The following is a 19,087-nucleotide window of genomic DNA, read 5'->3' as shown; positions in this document are numbered from 1 at the left end:
TCCGGCCCCCCCCCCCCGCCCCCCCTACTCGGTCCGCGCCCGCCGCCCTCCTCGGTGCAGCTGTGCATGGCTTAGCGGTGAGAAGCGCAGTCTCTGGGGTCAGCCCGGGGTTGAACCCCAGCCTCACCACTCACGTGACTTGGGGGAAGTTACTTAACCTTTCTCTTCTAGGTTTCTTTCTCAGCTGGGAGCAGTAACAGGGCCCGCCTCTTAGGGTTGTTGTAGATACGAAATAAACACAAGGGTGAGAACGATGTCTGCCGCATGTGAAGGGTTAAATAAGTCTTGTTCATCGTAGTGTCATGTCATGTTGTCAGTATTATTGAAGTTGTCAGTTACACCAACGACATACCCAGTATTGCATTTAGCTCCCCCACCCTGAAAGATGATTGCCTAAACACGAAAAAGAAACCCAGAGTGAATATTTTGGTTAAGTGACAATTTTTTTTTAAAAAAAATATATATTTATTGATTCAGAGAGGAAGGGAGAAAGAGAGAAACATCACTGATGAGAACCATTGATCGGCTGCCTCTTGCAGCGCCCCCTCCTGGGGGCAGAGCCTGCAGCCCAGGCACCTGCTGAGACCGGGAATCAAGCCGGGACCCCCTGATTCCTAGGTGGATGCTCCACCGCAGGCCTGCGCGCTTTTGATTGTTATTTGTACCATAGTCTACTGAGCCAGGTACTGGTGTATTTATGTTACAGAAGAGGAAACCGAGGTTCAGAGACGTTGAGTGCACTTTCTTTGGTTCAATATGAAGAAAAATGGGTGCTGATGCTTTTTATTCTTTTATTTTTTAAATTTTTCTTTTGCTGATGCTTTTTATAAACTCTAGTATAAAAGCAGAGTTTTCCCAGAGATCATGTTTGTTTCATGTGTTCTTATTCAAATGTATTCTTTTCCTAGTGAACTTAGACGAGTACAAACAATGGCTGACAATAGTGTACTGACATGTGCTGGGAGGACAAGCCTGGCAGACTCTTCCATTTTCGATTCTAAAGTTACTGAAGCTTCTAAGGAAAACTTACTTAATGGACCTACTTTGTATGTTGAAGGTAACTGTGCTTTCAAACTGCAAATCACTATTTTAATACTAATCTTATTGACCGGAGACTTTCTTATCATTTAACTGTAATGCTGTTAAGTTAGAGTACAGGTATTCAGTAAATATTTGTTGATAGTCTTTACACGACATAGCTTTAAAAAAATTATCTTTATTGTTGAAAGTATTATAGATGCCTCCTGTCCCCTAACCCTCAGTGACCCCCTACACTTTTTATTGTATGGATTAATGCGTCCCAACTTTGAAGGGAAGTCATATTGGATATTGCTTTTTCTGTATGTGAGGGCCAATCTAGCTGCACCATTGTTAGCTAGACTGTATTCAGTTATATCTGGTTAGGTGAAAAGACTTCTTCCCTTACCTCACTATGTAAATGGGTCTTTCCTAAATTTGCATGCACTGTTGATGAAGATGATTGTACAAGATATTGAGTGCTTTCTTTGGTTAGGAGGAGTGTTGATGTTTGTATATATGTTCTCTTCCTTAAAATGGAATGTGGCCAACATATTTTTTAATAAGCTGGGAATTAAGTAATTTTAATTTTAGAGAATGTTATGATCTCAAAGATGGAAAATATAGTAGATATAGCCAAAAATGGGAATAGGAACTGCTGATTTTGATGTTAATTCCTGATAAATATATTTAAACATTTTTAATTTTTAATTTTAATAGAAGAAATGCCTCAGGTTGAAACAAGAGTGGTATTGGTTCAAGAAGCTGGAAAACAAGAAGAACTTATAAAGGCCTTAAAGGTATGGAGTTTTAAGTTTTTAACTTTTTTAAAAGGCTATTTTTCTTCCATTAGGATGTAAATAATTTTATAGTTTTAATCTCATACTTAAGTCTCTTTTCCACAGACTATTAAAATAATGGATGTACCAGTTATAAAGATAAAAGAAAGTTGCCCTGGAAAATCGGATGAAAAATTAATAAAAAGTGTTGTTAATATGGTAGGTTCAGCATTTCATTGCATGTGGCATGCTGCACTTCCCTTGATTGTATTCTTATATTTCACTTATGGTGACGACCTAAATTAGGTGCAAGGTATATTGTGCACTCTGAAACTAGACAAATAGAAACAATTTTAAATTTATTTCTAAAATTTGGGTGTTTCTGAAACCCCAAACTATTGCACCTATTGCAAATAATGAAATCCTTATCATTTGTCATTGTTAAATTTAAATGGCATATCATGAATTTACAAAGATCTGATACTTTTCTCTAAATTCTTTATCTTTTTTCTCATTACCTTTATATTTATTCTAAATTCTTGCTCTATTTCCAAATTATAAATCATAATTATTGACAGTCATTGGGGAATTTGCCTCAGCATATGAAATATATTTAATTCTCTATACCAGCTGGAATAGTCTGTGAGGGCTGCCATACAAAATACCACACACTGGGTGGCTTAAACATCAGAACTATATTTTCTCATAGTTCCTAGGTCTAGGAGTCCAAGATCAAGATGTTAGTAGGTTTGGCTTCTCTTGAGGCCTTTCTCCTTGTCTTGCAGGTGGCCGCCACTTTCTTGCTGTGTCTTCACATGGCCTTTCTTCTGTGTATGCACATCCTGCTATGTCTGTGTGTGCACCCCAAAATTTCCTCCTCTTTTAAGGACACAAGACAGATTGGATTAGGGCTCACCCATATGACCTCGTTTTACCTTAGTTATCTCTTAAAAGGCCCTATCATCAAATATACAGTCACAATTTAGGGTATAAGGGGGTTAGTTTCAACATGAATCTTGGGGATACGTGATTCAGCCCATCACATCAACTACCAAAGAAAGCCCAAATCATTTAACCATTCAGAATTTTGCTTTAAATGGTTCTCTTTTTTTGTTACATGGGAGTCATATAGGTACTTAAATATCTTCATTCTTTTTCATTGATGTACAGTATAAAGTGGTAAACAGTAACTTGCTTTTCTATATATCCTGGCCTTGCTGCAACTGCCTACATAGTTCACATCTTTCTCTTATTTTCCTCATATATACTGAAATGATTACATTAATCTATACCCTTTTGGAAGATCTCAAGTGCCATAGTTTTCTATTTTTTCTAAAGACTTGTTTGTACAAGAAGGAACCATATGTATGGCATCATTTTCTTGGTTAGATTACAGTGGTCGGCAAACTGCAGCTCGCAAGCCACATGCAGCTCTTTGGCCCCTTGAGTGTGGCTCTTCCTAAGCCTTAGGAGTACCCTAATTAAAATAACAATGTACCTACCTATATAGTTTAAGTTTAAAAAATTTGGCTCTCAAAAGAAATTTCAATCCTTGTACTGTTGATATTTGGCTCTGTTGACTAATGAGTTTGCCGACCACTGGTAGAAGAAAAAACAATAGCGGTTATCTTAATGCATCCTACTGTCAAAATGTGTGTGCTTAAATTCATCATTTTTATTTTATATGAATACAAGATTTATAATGACTATTAAGTCAAGTCAAAGCTTAGGCCTTTATAAGAGTAATCTTCAAAATTTAAGATCTTAATATAGATGGAGATATATGTATATGTAAAAATGCAAATCAGCAACTAAAGAAATCACTGTTCACTCTTGGATATAATGTTCATTATGGTATGATTTAAAACTTAAGTTTAACAAATAAAAATTAAAATTTTGGTATTGAATTTGTAGGTCTTATTTAAAGTTATATGAATTAATTATATAATACATTTTATTTCTATAACTACATAAAAAAAATCAAGGAAATTAAAGTGCCCTTTGTAAAGATGGAATCAGTAGAAGAATATGAAAGTTTGGATTCTCCAGAATTTGAAAATGTATTTATAGTCATGGACTTCCAGGATCCTGTCTTTACTGAGTTATACAAGACTGATTGTAGAGTTATTGGACCACCAGTAGTATTAAACTGTGCACAAAAAGGAGAGGTAAGAAGAATATACATTTATTATGACTTTTCCAGGTTAAATTTTTATTAATGAATGTTTTGAAAATTGATAAGTAGAAAATTCCGTTAATTGTTGAGTATGAAATATTTAAAATAGGAATAGTAGTAGCTAGTGTATAATCCTTTCGTTTTTTTTTTCTATTGTAATTTTCAGTAGTGAAAATCTAAGACCTTTGAAAGTTAAGCAATAAAAGCTATATATATAATATATAAGAGTTATAGCAGAGTTAGTCCCTATTCTTTGGTTTTATTGCTATGTTTTGCCATTCTAAAGCTTGCCTTATTAACTTAAAATTGCTGAAGTCATTGGTCATTGTGTTTTTGTTATAGATACTAGTAAGAAGCACATGGCAATCTTTAATTCTCTGTTTCAGTTGAGAAATGTTGCTTTCAGAAGCCAAGTAAAAATTTTAAAGCCCAAAATTAAATATACATATATTAAATGTTAAATATCTGCATATTCTTATTCTGATATATATGTGTTAAATTGGTTAAAATATTTTACTGATTACTTCCATCTTTTTAGCCCAAAAATTGGGAGCATATTTGGTTCAATTTTATGTTATATACCTAATATTTATAAATATTTGACCTGTTTTAACTTTAATTGGAAGCATTTACAGTAATCTATGGAGTCGGAAATCTTTATTGGTAATATTTCACATGTGACAAAGTACATTTTAGAACTAAAGGTTTGAATATATTGTGTTTAATTTGCAAATCAAAGTGTGCTTAGATTATGTGTATCAAATATGATTTGGGAATTGTGGAAATTTTATTGTGAAACTAGCAATTTTCTTGCTATTTTTATTGCATATTGAAAAATGCAAGTAAATCTTTGGATTGGGATAGTTGATTGATAAGAGGGAAGATATTTTTAACTTGAGAAAGATGTATTCTATTTTCTATTATAAAGAAAGCTCATGGATTTAAAATTATTCTTCAGCCTTTGCCGTTTTCATGTCGTCCACTCTATTGTACAAGCATGATGAATCTAGTACTATGCTTTACTGGATTCAGGAAGAAAGAAGAACTAGTAAGTATTTCAAAACATTCTATTCAAAGAATATTTTTTCCAGCAAAATATATTTAAATTGGTACTTTTTGATCATTGTATCCTGGTTTTATTTTCAACGTTTTGGAGAAATTACTATGTCTATACCAGTTTCAAATTTTGTGAAGAAATATTGTGAAGAGCCTTATAAAAAAAACCAAATATTTTGTCTAGGATGGCTAGCATATGAATTAACAGAAAAACTTAGTAACTGTCCAATCTATTTAAACTGTCTTTTCAATATCCTATTGGCCACATTATTTGAAGTTTTTTTGCACACAGTACAATTTTTTTTTTTTCCACACAAGTTCAGCCTTAAAGTATTCTTATTGCCCTGGAGAATTCACAGAAACTGCTTTTCTTTTTTTTGGTTTTGATAATCCTCACCTGAGGCTACTTTTCCATTGATCTCTAGAGAGAGTGGAAGGGAGGGAGAGAGACAAGGAGAGAGAAACATTGATTGGTTGCCTCCCACACATGCCCCAACTGAATGTGTTGGGGGTCAGGGATCAAGCCTGCAACCCAGGTATGTGCCCTTGACCAGAATCAAACCTGGGAATCTTCTATCCACTGAGCCAGACTGATATGCTAAGGCCGCTCAACTGCTCACTATGATATGCACTTACTACCAGGGGGCAGACAGTTGACCAGTCGCTATGATGTGCACTGATCACTAGAGGGCAGATGCTCCGACCAGTAGGTTAGCTTGCTGCTGGGGTCCGGCTGATTGAGACTGGGCGAGACGGGCCAGACACGCCATGGAGTCCTCCCACGGTCCCTCTGCGGCTGGCCAACCTTCCACGTCCCTCCCCGGGCCCAATCGTGCACCGGTGGGGTTCCTCGGCTTGGCCTGCACCCCCTCGCAACCCGGGACCCCTCGGGGAGTGTCGGAGAGCAGGTTTCGGCCTGATCCTGCAGGCCAGGCTGAGGGACCCCACTGGTGCAGGAATCCATGCACCGGGCCTCTAGTCACTATATATAGTTTTGTGCCAGTAAAACAGATTTTCAATTTTTTTGATGTAAAGTTTATACCTTTATAAAAATTCCTATATGTACCTTATAAAATAGAAAGTATTCAGTTAATGCTAAATAAGTTGTAAACATAGTTTAAATTTTTATTTAAATTAATTATAAAGCTAATGTTGCTTAATTTTTCTTTTGAGGTCAGATTGGTGACATTGGTCCATCACATGGGTGGAGTTATTCGAAAAGACTTTAATTCCAAAGTAACACATTTGGTGGCAAATTGTACACAAGGAGAAAAATTCAGGGTATGTAAACTTGGGTATTTTTGTGTATTTCAGTTATTGCACCATTCAGGATTAGATTTAATGACAACAGTCTCATCTATGTCCTATAATTTACTGAAGTTCAGAAATTCAATTTTTGTTTTATGTACATGTAGCAACATTTTTTTCTTTTTTCAAACGCTGTTTTTTTTTGTTAATCCTCACCTGAGGATATTTTTTCTTTCGTTTCTTTAAAGCATTTTATTTATTTATATATTTATTTTTAATACTCACTGGAGGATATTTTTCCATTGATTTTTAGAGAGAGTGGAGGGGATGGGAAAAGAGAGAGAGAGAGAAAAAAAAGAGAGACATTGATGTGAGAGAGACATATCAGTTGGTTGCTGCATGAGCCCCAACAGGGCCAGGAATTGAACCTGCAACCCAGGTACCTGCCCTTGACCTGGAATCGAACCCCTGACTCTTTGGTTCTTGGGCCGATGCTCTAACCACTGAGAACACTGGCTACAACACAAAATTTTAAATCATAGGAGTGTGGTCTCAGGTTTTAAGGTGGCAATGGAACTTGATTTAGGTCTTCAAAGATGAGTAGGATTTTGGAGGTTTGTTGATGGATAACATTTCAGGCAGATGAATACTATTTGCAAAGGTTACTATGAGCATTAGTAAATGAGGGGGGTTGGGAAGTGATGAGAGAGATACGTATCTCTCTCATCAAATAAAAGTGGTCTTTTATAAGAACAGAGCAGAGCTATCTTCCTATATAATAAAAGGGTAATTTGCAAATTGACCCCAATGGTGGAATGACCAGAACGACCGCTCGACCAGTCACTATGAGGCACACTGACCACCTCTTGGTCCCTTTCCCTGGCCGGCAGGCTCTGATCTCCTGATGGTGAATGAGGAACCGGGGGTGGATGGCGGTGCGAGCTGGGGCCGGCTGTGGGCAGCCGGGGAAGATGGCCCTGATTGCCTAGGGACCGTACCTGTGCATGAATTTCATGCGCTGGGCCACTAGTGTTTTTATAAAATGCTCCTAAGTTTTAACTTGTGGAAATATTAAAACAAGAGAAAGTATCTTTATTAGGATTAAAATCTTAGTTAAGATTATACTTGAATATCTATCTTAGGGAGACTTTATCTCTCTGTTCCAACCCTCCATCAGTATATTTATTATTTATGTAGCAAATGTTAATTTCAGTTAATTCCAGGGAATTCCTACTTTCTAATTCATACTGAAGTTTTTAGTTAATCCAATGTTTTCTTCTTTAGTGCTATCATGGGAGTCAGTTCTTTCAAGAAAGTAAACATGAAAGGAGAAATAAACTATAATAAACGTGAACTTCATCAACTTCAGAGATACATTTATTTAAAGTACTAGTAAAATAAGGAAATGGTTTGCACATCATGGAATTTGTTTTAACCTAAGTTGTATGATTGAGAGAGTTTTTTTCTATTAACTTTTCTTTATATTATGTTACAAAGTAGATGAACTATGTTCTAAAACTGCAAAAAAAGTATGTATGTAATTGCTTGCAACTTCCATGAATGCAGTTATTTAAAGTAAAAATTAATAGTAGTTTAATGTTTTTATTTTTAGATTGCTGTGAGCCTGGGTACTCCAATTATGAAGCCAGAATGGATTTATAAAGCTTGGGAAAGGCGGAATGAACAGTAAGTGTTTAAAAATTCAGTAGTTCATTATGTGAATTAAATGTTATGGAAGTAATCCCATGTGCTTCAAACCCTAAATTCATAACTAATATAGAAGAAAATGAACTCAGTCTTGGGGTAGCTTGGGGAATAAAGGTTAGGAAGAGTGAAGTTATAAAAAAAAAGTTACGGCTGGCCAGTGTGGCGCAATGGTTCAGAGTCAACCTATGAACCAGGAGGACACAGTTTGATTCCTGGTCAGGGCACATGCCTGGGCTGTGGGCTCAATCCCCAGTAAGGGGCATACAGGAGGCAGTCAATCAATGATTCTCTGTCATTACTGATATTTCTGTCTCTCTCCCTTTCTCTCTGAAATCAATAAAAATATAAACAATTATGAAATATTGAAAAGTGGAAGACATCTGAGAAATGATTTTTATTGTCATAAATGTTCTAAAATTATTAGGTAATAGCTTAATGCATCTGGATATTTGGATCATGTTGTGTTTTTTCTTATTTTATATTTTTCTGGTTACATTTTAAGTGGTAATTGCAATTCATAATCTTTTTAAGCTTTCCAACCTCATAATTCCTTGCTGTTGTGCTTCTTCATTACTTAATATTTAATGAAATTTGAACCCCTAGCACACAATAACATTTCATGTACAGAGTAGGAATTTGAATCTTGTAAAAATTACCCATGATCAAATTTTGTCAGAATTTAATTCAGAATGACGTGAGGACACATCAAAAAAAATTTTTTTAGCTTTTGTTATTAAAATGTTGAAGTTTTGTTAATATTTCAGGATCCGATGTAAAATATTTTCAATAAATGGATTATGCTAAAACCTTGAGGATTAGAAATTGATGTACCTAATTTGTTGAATTTAAGTTAAGCTGTTTTAGAAGAATATATATATTTTTTAGGGATTTCTGTGCATCAGCTGATGACTTTAGAAATGAATTTAAAGTTCCTCCATTTCAAGATTGCATTTTAAGTTTCCTGGGATTTTCAGATGAAGAGAAAACCAATATGGAAGAAATGACTGAAATGCAAGGTAGAATTTGGCATAATTAAAAAGTTTTATATATATATATACACGTGTGTGTGTGTGTGTGTGTGTGTGTGTGTGTGTGTGTATCTGTGTGTGTATATATATTCCTCACTCCTGCCTAAGGACTTCCTGGTGAATATGCCTCTTAAAACAATTTTGGGTTTGGCCCTGGCAAAGTGTTTCTGTTGGTTGGAGCATCGTTCTGCTTCAGTGTCACGGGTTAGATTCCTGGTAAGGAAATATGCCAAGGTTGTGTGTTCCATCCCCAATTGGGGCTGGTATGGGAGATAACCAGTCGATGTTTTTCTCTTTCTCTTTCTCTTTCTCTTTCTCTTTCTCTTTCTCTTTCTCTTTCTCTTTCTCTTTCTCTCTCTCTGTCTCTCTCTGTCTCTCTCTCTCTCTTTCTCCCCCTCCTTCCTCCCCCCCCCCCCCCCCCCGTTCCTCTTCCTCTTCCTCTCCCTCACCCTCTCCCTCTCCCTTCCTCTCTCTTGGGAAGAAAAAGGATTTGTGTTTGAAGGTAGTTTGCCTTATTTATATGTTTGTATGCATTTTTTCTTTAGGAGGTAGCTGTTTACAGGTTGGAGATGAAAGGTGCACTCACCTTATAGTTGAAGAGAATACAGTAAAAGAACTTCCATTTGAACCTTCAAAGAAACTTTATGTTGTCAAGCAAGAGGCAAGTAATTAAAAAATGAGATTGGTTTTCTAAAAATATTACAATTGGCATTTCTGATAATGCAAATTCTTAATTAAAATGTTGTTTTTCTCACCTAGTGGTTCTGGGGAAGCATTCAAATGGATGCCCGAGCTGGAGAAACTATGTATTTATATGAAAAGGTATGCTTTTTAAAAAATGTGTCTTAGTTATTTGTCCTGTGAATTTGATTGTATAAAGATGACACTTTTATCTAAAAATAGCATGGTATAATTAGCATACAGGTCATCTTTTACATCATGTTTAGGAGTTTGAGAACAATTGGAGTAGTCGTCTGTGTCTATTTAGGTAAAACCACTCATTGTAATGGATATTGTTGTAATCTTATGTCACTAGAGGCCTGGTAAACAAAATTCTTGCACTGGAGGGGTGGGGGTCCCTCAGTCCGGTCTGTGCCCTCTCACAGTCCAGGAGTCCTCAGGGGATGTCTGACTGATGACTTAGGCCTTCTCCCTTAAGCTGTCAGTTGGACATCTTTAGCACTGCTGCAGAGGTGGGAGAGGCTCCTGCCACCACCATTGCGCTCAGCCGTGAGCCCGGCTTCTGGCTGAGCAGCGCTCCCCTGTGGGAGTGCACTGACCATCAGGGGGCAGTTCCTGCATTGAGCATCTGCCCCCTGGTGGTCAGTGTGCATCATAGCGACTGGTCGTTCCACCGCTCGGTCGATTTGCATATTAGCTTTTATTATATAGATTCTAATAATTTGTGGTATTATTATGAACACTAATATCCCTATCTTTAGAAACTTAGAACCCTAAGGGAAAGATAGATATGCAAACAGTTATAATGAAGAATTATATATGCCATAATTGAATAATGTATTTTAACTAGCCTCATTCTGAGAGACTTGGGTAGGATTAAAAAGAGCAAAGAAGTGTTGAGCCAACTTACTAGGCTAACCTGGTAAGGACATTCAAGTTAGACAGCAAGTGGGAGTGGTATGAAAGCTTGAAAGTATGTTAAAATGGCAAGTAGCTTAGTATGGCTTTAGAAAAAAAATGTGAGAAAGAAGGCCAACAGATAAAGCTTACTAAGTGGGCAGAATTAAGAAGTTTTTAATATATTGAAGAGGTTTAAATTGTATCCTATAAGTCACCGACTTTCAACCTTTTTTATTTCATGGCACACATAAACTGATTACTAAAATTCTGCAACATATCAAAAAAAAGTATATTTTTTGCCAATCTGACAAAAAGTAGGTATAATTTTCATTCATTCCCACTGGATGGTTATTCTTGTATTGGTTGTTGTCATTTTTTTATTGGACAGTCTAAAGCAGTGGTCGACAAACTGAGGCCCCTTGAGTGTGGCTCTTCCACAAAATACCACGTGCGGGCGCGCATGTACAGTGCGATTGAAATTTCGTGGCCACGCTCAAGGGGCCAAAGAGCCGCATGTGGCTCGCGAGCCGCAGTTTGCCGACCACTGGTCTAAAGGAAATGAGGCCAGTGCCCCTGACTAAATAGGTATTGCGAGATTAAAAATTCTTATAGCACACTAGTTAAAAATCACTGCTATAAATATTGGGAGACATTTAATATTAAGGGGGAAGATGTCGTTAAAAACAATGACTGTAGTAGTAGAATGTAGGCAAGGAAAATCCAGCCTCCGTGCTGGATCTTGGTGAAGTGTGGTATTCACCAAAATGTGGCATAAAGCTATAGAAGAGGTTTTATGGGAAGATTTACTTCAGTTTGGGATTTAATAATTTTGAATAGAACACTGAAGATGTGTGGGTTTAAACAGGTAAATACTATATTGTGTTCTCTTCTCAGTGTTAGGTTCTTAACATAAAGTTAAAATGCTTTAGATATCGAGAGAGAGCTTTAAAAATCTAGTGGTGTTTGATAAATGTTGGAGAGCGGTGTGTCTAGCACCGTGCTAAATGCTAGGGATACAGTGAACAAAATGTGAATGGCTCCTGCTCTCCTGGAGTTTATGGCCTAATGGGGAATAGATAGTAAACAAGCTTACAGACGAATATGTAAGGGTGATAGTGCTATGAAGAAAAGGAATGAGGTGCTAGGGCTTAGACAACTACAGTGGTCCCTTGACTATTATGTTTTATGAAGCTTCTGAATTACCTGGCAAGGTATATAGTTGTAAATTATTGTGCAAAATCCAGGTTTTATCGGACTCAAATATATTTTTCTTTTGTTCCTGTCCCAGTAAAGAGCCATGGAAGTGAAATTGAGGTTTTTGTGCTTTTGATTGCAGGCTAATACACCTGAGCTCAAGAAATCAGTGTCACTGCTTTCTCTAAGTACTCCAAACAGCAATCGCAAAAGACGTCGTTTAAAAGAGACACTTGCTCAGCTTTCAAGAGAGACAGACCTGTCACCTTTCCCTCCCCGTAAGCGCCCATCAGCTGAACATTCCCTTTCTATAGGGTCACTTCTAGATATCTCCAACACACCAGAGTCTAGCATTAACTATGGAGGTAATTCACATTTAAAATTTATCTTTAAAATTTAGTGGAATGGAATATTGTTAAACTATAGGTAAATCTCTGCTTATAGTGAATATGAAAGGCTCTGTCTTTAATTACTTTTGTTCTAGTTGAGGAGAAAAGGCACATGAAAATGCTTCTATTTAATGATTGTTTACTGTATGCTAAGTGCTTTTGTATATTTTTTGTATTTATAAGATTGATTTCATTTCTCCTATTTTACAGATGACTAGACTGAGGTCAGAGAAATAACTCATTAAGGGTCACACAGCTAGGAAGTGATGGAACCATTCAAAGAGCATTCTTCGCACTAGCTAAATAAAATTGTAGATGTATTATGGGGAAAACAGATACAGTGAAGTCAGAGGAGGCTGAGTTTACTTTGTTCTAAACTGATACAGGAAAGCTACAATGAGTTCTTCTCTGTTGGTCATCAATTTTTAATTTTTTAGTCAGCATATAAATAATGTTGTGTTTTCTAGACTTGATAAACAATCAAAACCTTCCATTGATCTCGTGGCACTCTCCATTTATTATTCCCTTTTTCTCTTCCCTTTCACATGAGTACTCTTCAAAGAATTACCTTGGTCTACTATCTCATTTTCTGCTTTTCATTGTCTTTTCAGCCCATTCCAGTTGAACTTCAGCCCCCCCCCTACTGTGACATTGGATCTTGCTAGAGAGATGACAGTTTCTATGCAACCAATAGTATTCAGCACATGAACAGCTACTTACTTCTGGACTCATTTTTTTATCTTGGCTTATGTACATTTCTCATTCTCCTTTGCCCAGCTTCACTCTTCAACTCTGAATGTTGAATGTTATTCCTTTGTTGTTTCTTTTCTTTTTTTATTTTCCCTAAATGATCTCATTTAATTCCATGGCTTTAACAACATTTATATGCTGATGACCCCAAAATCTGTTGTCTTTCCCTCTCCAATTGCCTACTTCATGCCTCCTTGTCTGCATCTTAAACATAACAGCATCAAATTAGAACTTTGATTCTCTCTACCACTCTCAACACTATTCCTTTGCCATACTTTATCAACTTTTTCTGTAGAAAAGATCTCTCTCAGACAATTGCAGTGGCCTCTTTATATCCAGTTTTGCCTCTCTAGATTAGCATTTAACAATGGTCTCTAAAATTATATAAATTAAATCAGTCACCAACCTTTTGGACCTCCCGGATCACCAGTGGTCCGTGGTCCACCGGTTGGCTACCGCTGAATTAGATCATGCCACTCTGCTTAGTCATTGAGTGGCTTTGTATTACCATAACTTTCAAGTTCCTATGTAATCCTTCCTCATCTACCTCTAACCTCATGTGGTATCATGCTTTCCAGTGATACTCTCTAAGCTTCAGTCATGCTATCTTTGTTATTCTTTGAATATTTCTGCTACATCCATAGCTGAGGAACATTATACTTTCAATTAGGAGATTCTGTATATAATGTTGCAATATTCTAATCATACTGATAGTAAAAAAATGTATTTTAAGCTTTTATAAAATTTATTTTAATTTTTCTTGAAATACATGTAAAATATATGAATGCATCCTCCCTGCACTTTGGGTTGGACTAGATGTTTTATATTAAGATACTTTGAACTAACAACGAATTTGCAGTTGATGTTGGGTATTTTTTGAGGGAGGCTTTCTATATATATATATATACTAGAGGCCCGTTGCAGGAAGATTCCTGCAAGAATAGGGCTTCCTGCGGCTGGAGTGAAGCAGAGAAGGGAGTGAAACCTGCTGAGGCAGGCTTCGCTCTTGCTCCCAGCTGCTGCGGCTGGGTTTCCCCTCCCGCCTCCCGCCTCCGCAGCCTTGTCTCCGTTCCTGTCTCCGCTGCCTCTACTTTGCTCCCTTCTGTAGCGCTTCGCTTTCATGTTGTCTTCAGTCTTCGCTCCCAGCCAGTATATGCAAATTAACCGCCATCTTGGTTGGGTTAATTTGCATACAGCCACTCTGATTGGCTGGTGGGCGTGACTTAAGGCGTAGCGAAAGTACGGTCAATTTGCATGTTTGTCTTTTATTAGTGTAGATATATGGAGAGTGTAATTATAACCTTTTCCTCCTTTTTTAACTTAAATATTTCTATGTGTTGCTTTTTATTTTGAAATAATTTCAGATTGCAAAAATACTGCAAATATGAAGATTCCTATATACTTTCTACTCAAATTTCCCAAATGGAAATATTCTGTTTGCTTTAACATTCATTCATTCATTCATTCATTCATCTTCTCTTTCTCTCTGTCTCCACACATATATATTTTTTTTAATAATTAAATCTTTATTGTTCAGACCATTACATTTGTTCCTCTTTTCTCCCCCCATAACTCCCCTCCTCCCAGTTCCCACCCCACCCTCCGCCCTCACTCCCCGCCCACTGTCCTCATCCATAGGTGTACAATTTTTGTACAGTCTCTTCCCCCACCCCCACACCCCTTTCCCCCCCTGAGAATTGTCAGTCCACTCCCTTTCTATGCCCCTGATTCTATTATATTCACCAGTTTACTCTGTTCATCAGATTTTTTATTCACTTGATTTTTAGATTCACTTGTTGATAGATATGTAATTGTTCATAATTTTTATTTTTACCTTTTTTCTTCTTCTTCCTCTTCTTAAAGAATACCTTTCAGCATTTCATATAATACTGGTTTGGTGGTGATGAACTCCTTTAGCTTTTTCTTATCTGTGAAGCTCTTTATCTGACCTTCAATTCTGAATGATAGTTTTGCTGGATAAAGTAATCTTGGTTGTAAGTTCTTGCTATTCATCACTTTGAATATTTCTTGCCACTCCATTCTGGCCTGCATAGTTTCTGTTGAAAAATCAGCTGACAGTCGTATGGGTACTCCCTTGTAGGTAACTGACTGTCTTTCTCTTGCTGCTTTTAAGATTCTCTCTTTGTCTTTCGCCCTTGGCATTTTAATTATGATGTGTCTTGGTGTGGTCCTCTTTGGATTCCTTTTGTTTGGGGTTCTCTGCGCTTCCTGGAGTTGTAAGTCCATTTCTTTCACCAGGTGGGGGAAGTTTTCTGTCATTATTTCTTCAAATAGGTTTTCAATATCTTGCTCACTCTCATCTTCTGGCACCCCTATAATTCTGATGTTGGTACGCTTGAAGCTGTCCCAGAGGCACCTTACACTATCTTCGTATTTTCGGATTCTTTTTTCATTTTGCTTTTCCGGTTGGGTGTTTTTTGCTTCTTCGCATTTCAAATCTTTGACTTGATTCTTGCGATCCTCTGGTCTGCTGTTGGGAGTCTGTATAATATTCTTTATTTCAGTCAGTGTATGCTTACTTTCTAGTTGGTCCTTTATCACACCATCGAGGGTCTCATTAGATTTCCTGTACATCTCATCAAGTTTATCGACAGACTCTAGAAGCCTCTTGAGAGACCTCAAAAGTCCACACATATTTTTAATGTTTGAGAGTACATTGTAGATAAGTTGTGCCTTTATGTATAACACTTAAATTTATATTTCTTAAAATATAGGGAGATTTCTTGTATTTTGTAATTAGGAAGTTAACCTTAATGCTATGATCTACCCCACAAACCTTCAAATTTTATCAGTTGTTCCATTAATGTCCTTTTTAGCAAAAGAGAAAAGTTTTCTTTTCTTTTTTTTTTTTTCCCCCCTCTCATCTAGGATCCATCCCAGGATCACAGGTTATGTTACATCTCTTTAGTCTCTTCTAATGTGGTACAGTTCCTCAGTCTTTTTTTTAATGACCTTGGCATTTTTTAAGAATACAGGCCATCTGTTTAGTAAAAAGTCTGTCAATTTGGAGTCATTGATATTTTTGACAATTTTTTTCTGGCCTCATGAGGAAATTTTAGCGTAATGAAAATCTATATGGTGGTGTATTTATAAGAGTTAGTATGCTTCCCTTTTTCTGTTAAATCTATGCAATGTTTAGTACTTATATCTGGCCTGCATTTTAAATCATTCCTCCTTTTTTATCTTTTAGAAACACCAAAGTCTTGTACTAAGTCTTCTAAAAATTCCACTCCGGTTCCTTCAAAGCAGTCAGCCAGGTGGCAAGTTGCAAAAGAACTCTATCAGACTGAAAGTAATTATGTAAATATATTGGCCACAATTATTCAGGTAAGAGTTTGGTTGCAAAATGATTTCTGTTCCAGTGTTTCTACATAAAAAAATCTAAGAGATGTTATTTCTTACAAGAAAATTACATAAGCATAGAATTTGAACTTAGATATTAAAAATGAAAATGTGTGACAAAAACTGCTCTTAGGGAAATGCCGTAACCGTAATAGTAATTTTTATTCATGCAGAAATAGCACCATACTTTAGAGTGACTTTAAAGAGAGAAGGATCCTGATTAGATGATCATAGTGGACCAAGTTTAATTCAGAACTTTGCAGGTTCCTTGTCAAGATTCTGCATTTATATTTATATTTGGAAGTTGGAGATAACTTTTTCTGAAAGTATGTGTTCTCTAGAGTCATTGCTTTAGGTAGTGCTATATATATGTGGAAAAAAGCCATAACAATAAAGTGTAACAATATGGATGTCAGTACTTAAAAAATCCTTTCATATGTCAAATTTTCTTAAACTTTGCAATGGTTAGTCATAAATAAATGTTAACTCCTTGCTTACCACTATTAAAATGTACTATGAAGTTATTTCTGAAGAAAAAAACAATTCTAATGAATCCTTGTAATATGAGATTGAAGAAAGTATTAAGGAATAAACCAAAATTCAAAGTTCTGCAAGACATAATAATAGGACTTTTTTGGGAATCTGTAGAAAGAAGGAATAAATTTCTTTTAGGGAATGACGGATATAGTTTTTCAGGAAAATGAAGTTAATACCATCAAACTTACCTTTGAATAGAAAAATGATAGTGATAAGAAATGGAAATTTCTTGGTAGTAATGGAGAGATTATCCTTCATAGTTAATTTGTTTAGTAGTAGTCAAGGTTTCATGAGGCCTCAGCTGTATTAAACTTTACTTGTTTTAAGTCATCCTTTCTCTTCCTCAAGGGAAATATCCTGGATGACTTTCTAGTTTAAGTTTTTATAGTCAGCCAAAATGTAGTTGAGTAGCAGAATATCCTTGTGGCATACACTGTTCATATACTTTGGTAGCATTTATTAACTAGAGATGTAAATTCTTTCAAGCCATGGTAAATGCACTGGAATTTCAGAATTCTAATTTGCATAGCAATTAAATTTTCCAGAACTCCTCTTTAAAAAGCCCTTGAAATTATTAAACTGCATACAGAATTTCATACCACTATGCTTAGTATAAACTCACCTAAACTTTTACTTAAAAGATTATGGTCTATCCCTGGCCTGTGCGGCTCAGTTGGATGAACTTTGTCCCATGCAACAAAAGGTCACAAGTTTGATTCCAGGTCAGGGCACATGCCAGGGTTGCATGCTCAATTCCCAGTAGGAGGCATTTAGGAGGCAGCCGATCAATTTTTCTCACATCAGTGCTTCTCTCCCTTGCCTTTTATCTCTCTAAAATCAATAAAAACATATTAAAGAAAAAGCGTAGGGTCTAAATTCATGATAGTGTTTTCTTGAAGCTTTATTTTAGGAAGTGTTGGATTGGAATTTTTGATAGGTTGAACATTGGAAAATGCATGATAAGGAAAAAAATTGAGTTGGATTTTAAAGTATGAGTCTGATTGGGACATGCAAAGAATATTGTTGGGCTGTGTATTTGAAATTTTGCAAACAATACAGATGATTGAAGATGTATATTCAAGGTATTGAGAATAGTCTAGGGCAGTGGTTCTCAACCTTCCTAATGCCGCGACCCTTTAATACAGTTCCTCATGTTGTGGTGACCCCCAATTTCATTGTTACAAATTGAACATAATTAAAGCATAGTGATTAATCACAGAAACAATATGTAATTATATATGTGTTTTCCGATGGTCTTAGGCGACCCCTGTGAAAGGGTCGTTCAACCCCCAAAGGGGTTGCGACCCACAGGTTGAGAACCGCTGGTCTAGGGGGATTAAAGATTAGGGTAGTATGAAGGGAATGAGGGTGGGGATAGGGTTTGGATACAGTGAGAGTTGAGCTAAGGTGCCTGTGCCATAACTAGGAAAGCCCTTTGTCATCTGGAAGCTCTAGAATGGGAAGATAACATCTGACTAGCATTTTAGAAAGATAACTTGGTTCAGTTTGAAGGAGATATTAAAGAGGACAATTTGTGGAGGCAAGGAGACCAATGCGGAGGTAATTTCAGTAGTCTCGATTAGATTTTGATGACCTGAACTTCTTAGGAGAGTATCAGTGAAAATGAAATGAGGATAAATTTAAGAAGTATTGGAAAGGTAGAATCAATAGTTTTTTGCCTCTCTAATTTTATATGGGGATTAAAGCAAACCCAGAAAGGTTTTAGAATGGTTTAACATATCTTAAGACTATTGAAAGATTTTTAATGAAACTATGTATTTTGGTTGTTTGAATATTTTTAAGGATTTTAAATTAAATGTTGATTAGATAAAGGAATATTTATAAATGATTACAAATATGTTTGAAATCTTTATTGTGTTTCTTTACCTTTGTCAGAGATAATCATCATCTCGAATTTTGTGCTTATTTCCTTTAGTTCTATCATATATCTTTAGAAAAAACAAATTATAACTATATTTATATATTTTTAGTGATTTGCTTTTTCTCTTGAGAGTAATGTTTTGAGACACATCTGTGTTGTTGCAGGTAGCTATAATTCATTTTTCTGTATGAATAAGTCAGTTTATTTAACTTTTCTTTTTAATGGACATTGGAGTTAAGTTTTAGTGTTTTGGTTTTGTTTTTAATCTTACTAGTAGTCTACTGTGAATATTCTTACTCATGTCTCCTTGAGAACATACTCTGAGTAAAAATTTGGAATTTCTGACTCACACATTTTTAACTTTACTGGAAGTTGATAGT

At 36.2% G+C, this 19,087-nt stretch overlaps 1 protein-coding gene across 3 annotated transcripts in view; it reads left to right on the top strand.

Annotated features, from left to right (window-relative positions):
• Positions 1 to 19,087, top strand: part of ECT2 (epithelial cell transforming 2) — a 52,410-nt gene that overhangs the window by 668 nt on the left and 32,655 nt on the right. For 2 of the 3 annotated variants that reach the window (XM_006088831.3, XM_014455932.2), the window contains exons 2-13: positions 909 to 1,057; positions 1,738 to 1,817; positions 1,923 to 2,015; positions 3,782 to 3,964; positions 4,931 to 5,020; positions 6,202 to 6,309; positions 7,889 to 7,962; positions 8,869 to 8,999; positions 9,557 to 9,672; positions 9,771 to 9,833; positions 11,929 to 12,151; positions 16,137 to 16,273. In XM_006088831.3, coding sequence (XP_006088893.1) covers positions 931 to 1,057; positions 1,738 to 1,817; positions 1,923 to 2,015; positions 3,782 to 3,964; positions 4,931 to 5,020; positions 6,202 to 6,309; positions 7,889 to 7,962; positions 8,869 to 8,999; positions 9,557 to 9,672; positions 9,771 to 9,833; positions 11,929 to 12,151; positions 16,137 to 16,273 — 1,425 coding nt within the window. In that variant the 5' untranslated portion in view covers positions 909 to 930. The remainder of the gene's footprint in view (positions 1 to 908; positions 1,058 to 1,737; positions 1,818 to 1,922; positions 2,016 to 3,781; positions 3,965 to 4,930; positions 5,021 to 6,201; positions 6,310 to 7,888; positions 7,963 to 8,868; positions 9,000 to 9,556; positions 9,673 to 9,770; positions 9,834 to 11,928; positions 12,152 to 16,136; positions 16,274 to 19,087) is intronic. The other variant, XM_006088832.2, reaches the window with a different exon arrangement.

The sequence above is a fragment of the Myotis lucifugus genome, unplaced genomic scaffold (assembly GCF_000147115.1).
Source record: "Myotis lucifugus unplaced genomic scaffold, Myoluc2.0 scaffold_53, whole genome shotgun sequence".
Taxonomy (NCBI): Eukaryota; Metazoa; Chordata; class Mammalia; order Chiroptera; family Vespertilionidae; genus Myotis; species Myotis lucifugus.
Note: the sequence above shows the minus strand (reverse complement) of the source record. Positions and strands in the feature narration are given on the sequence as shown.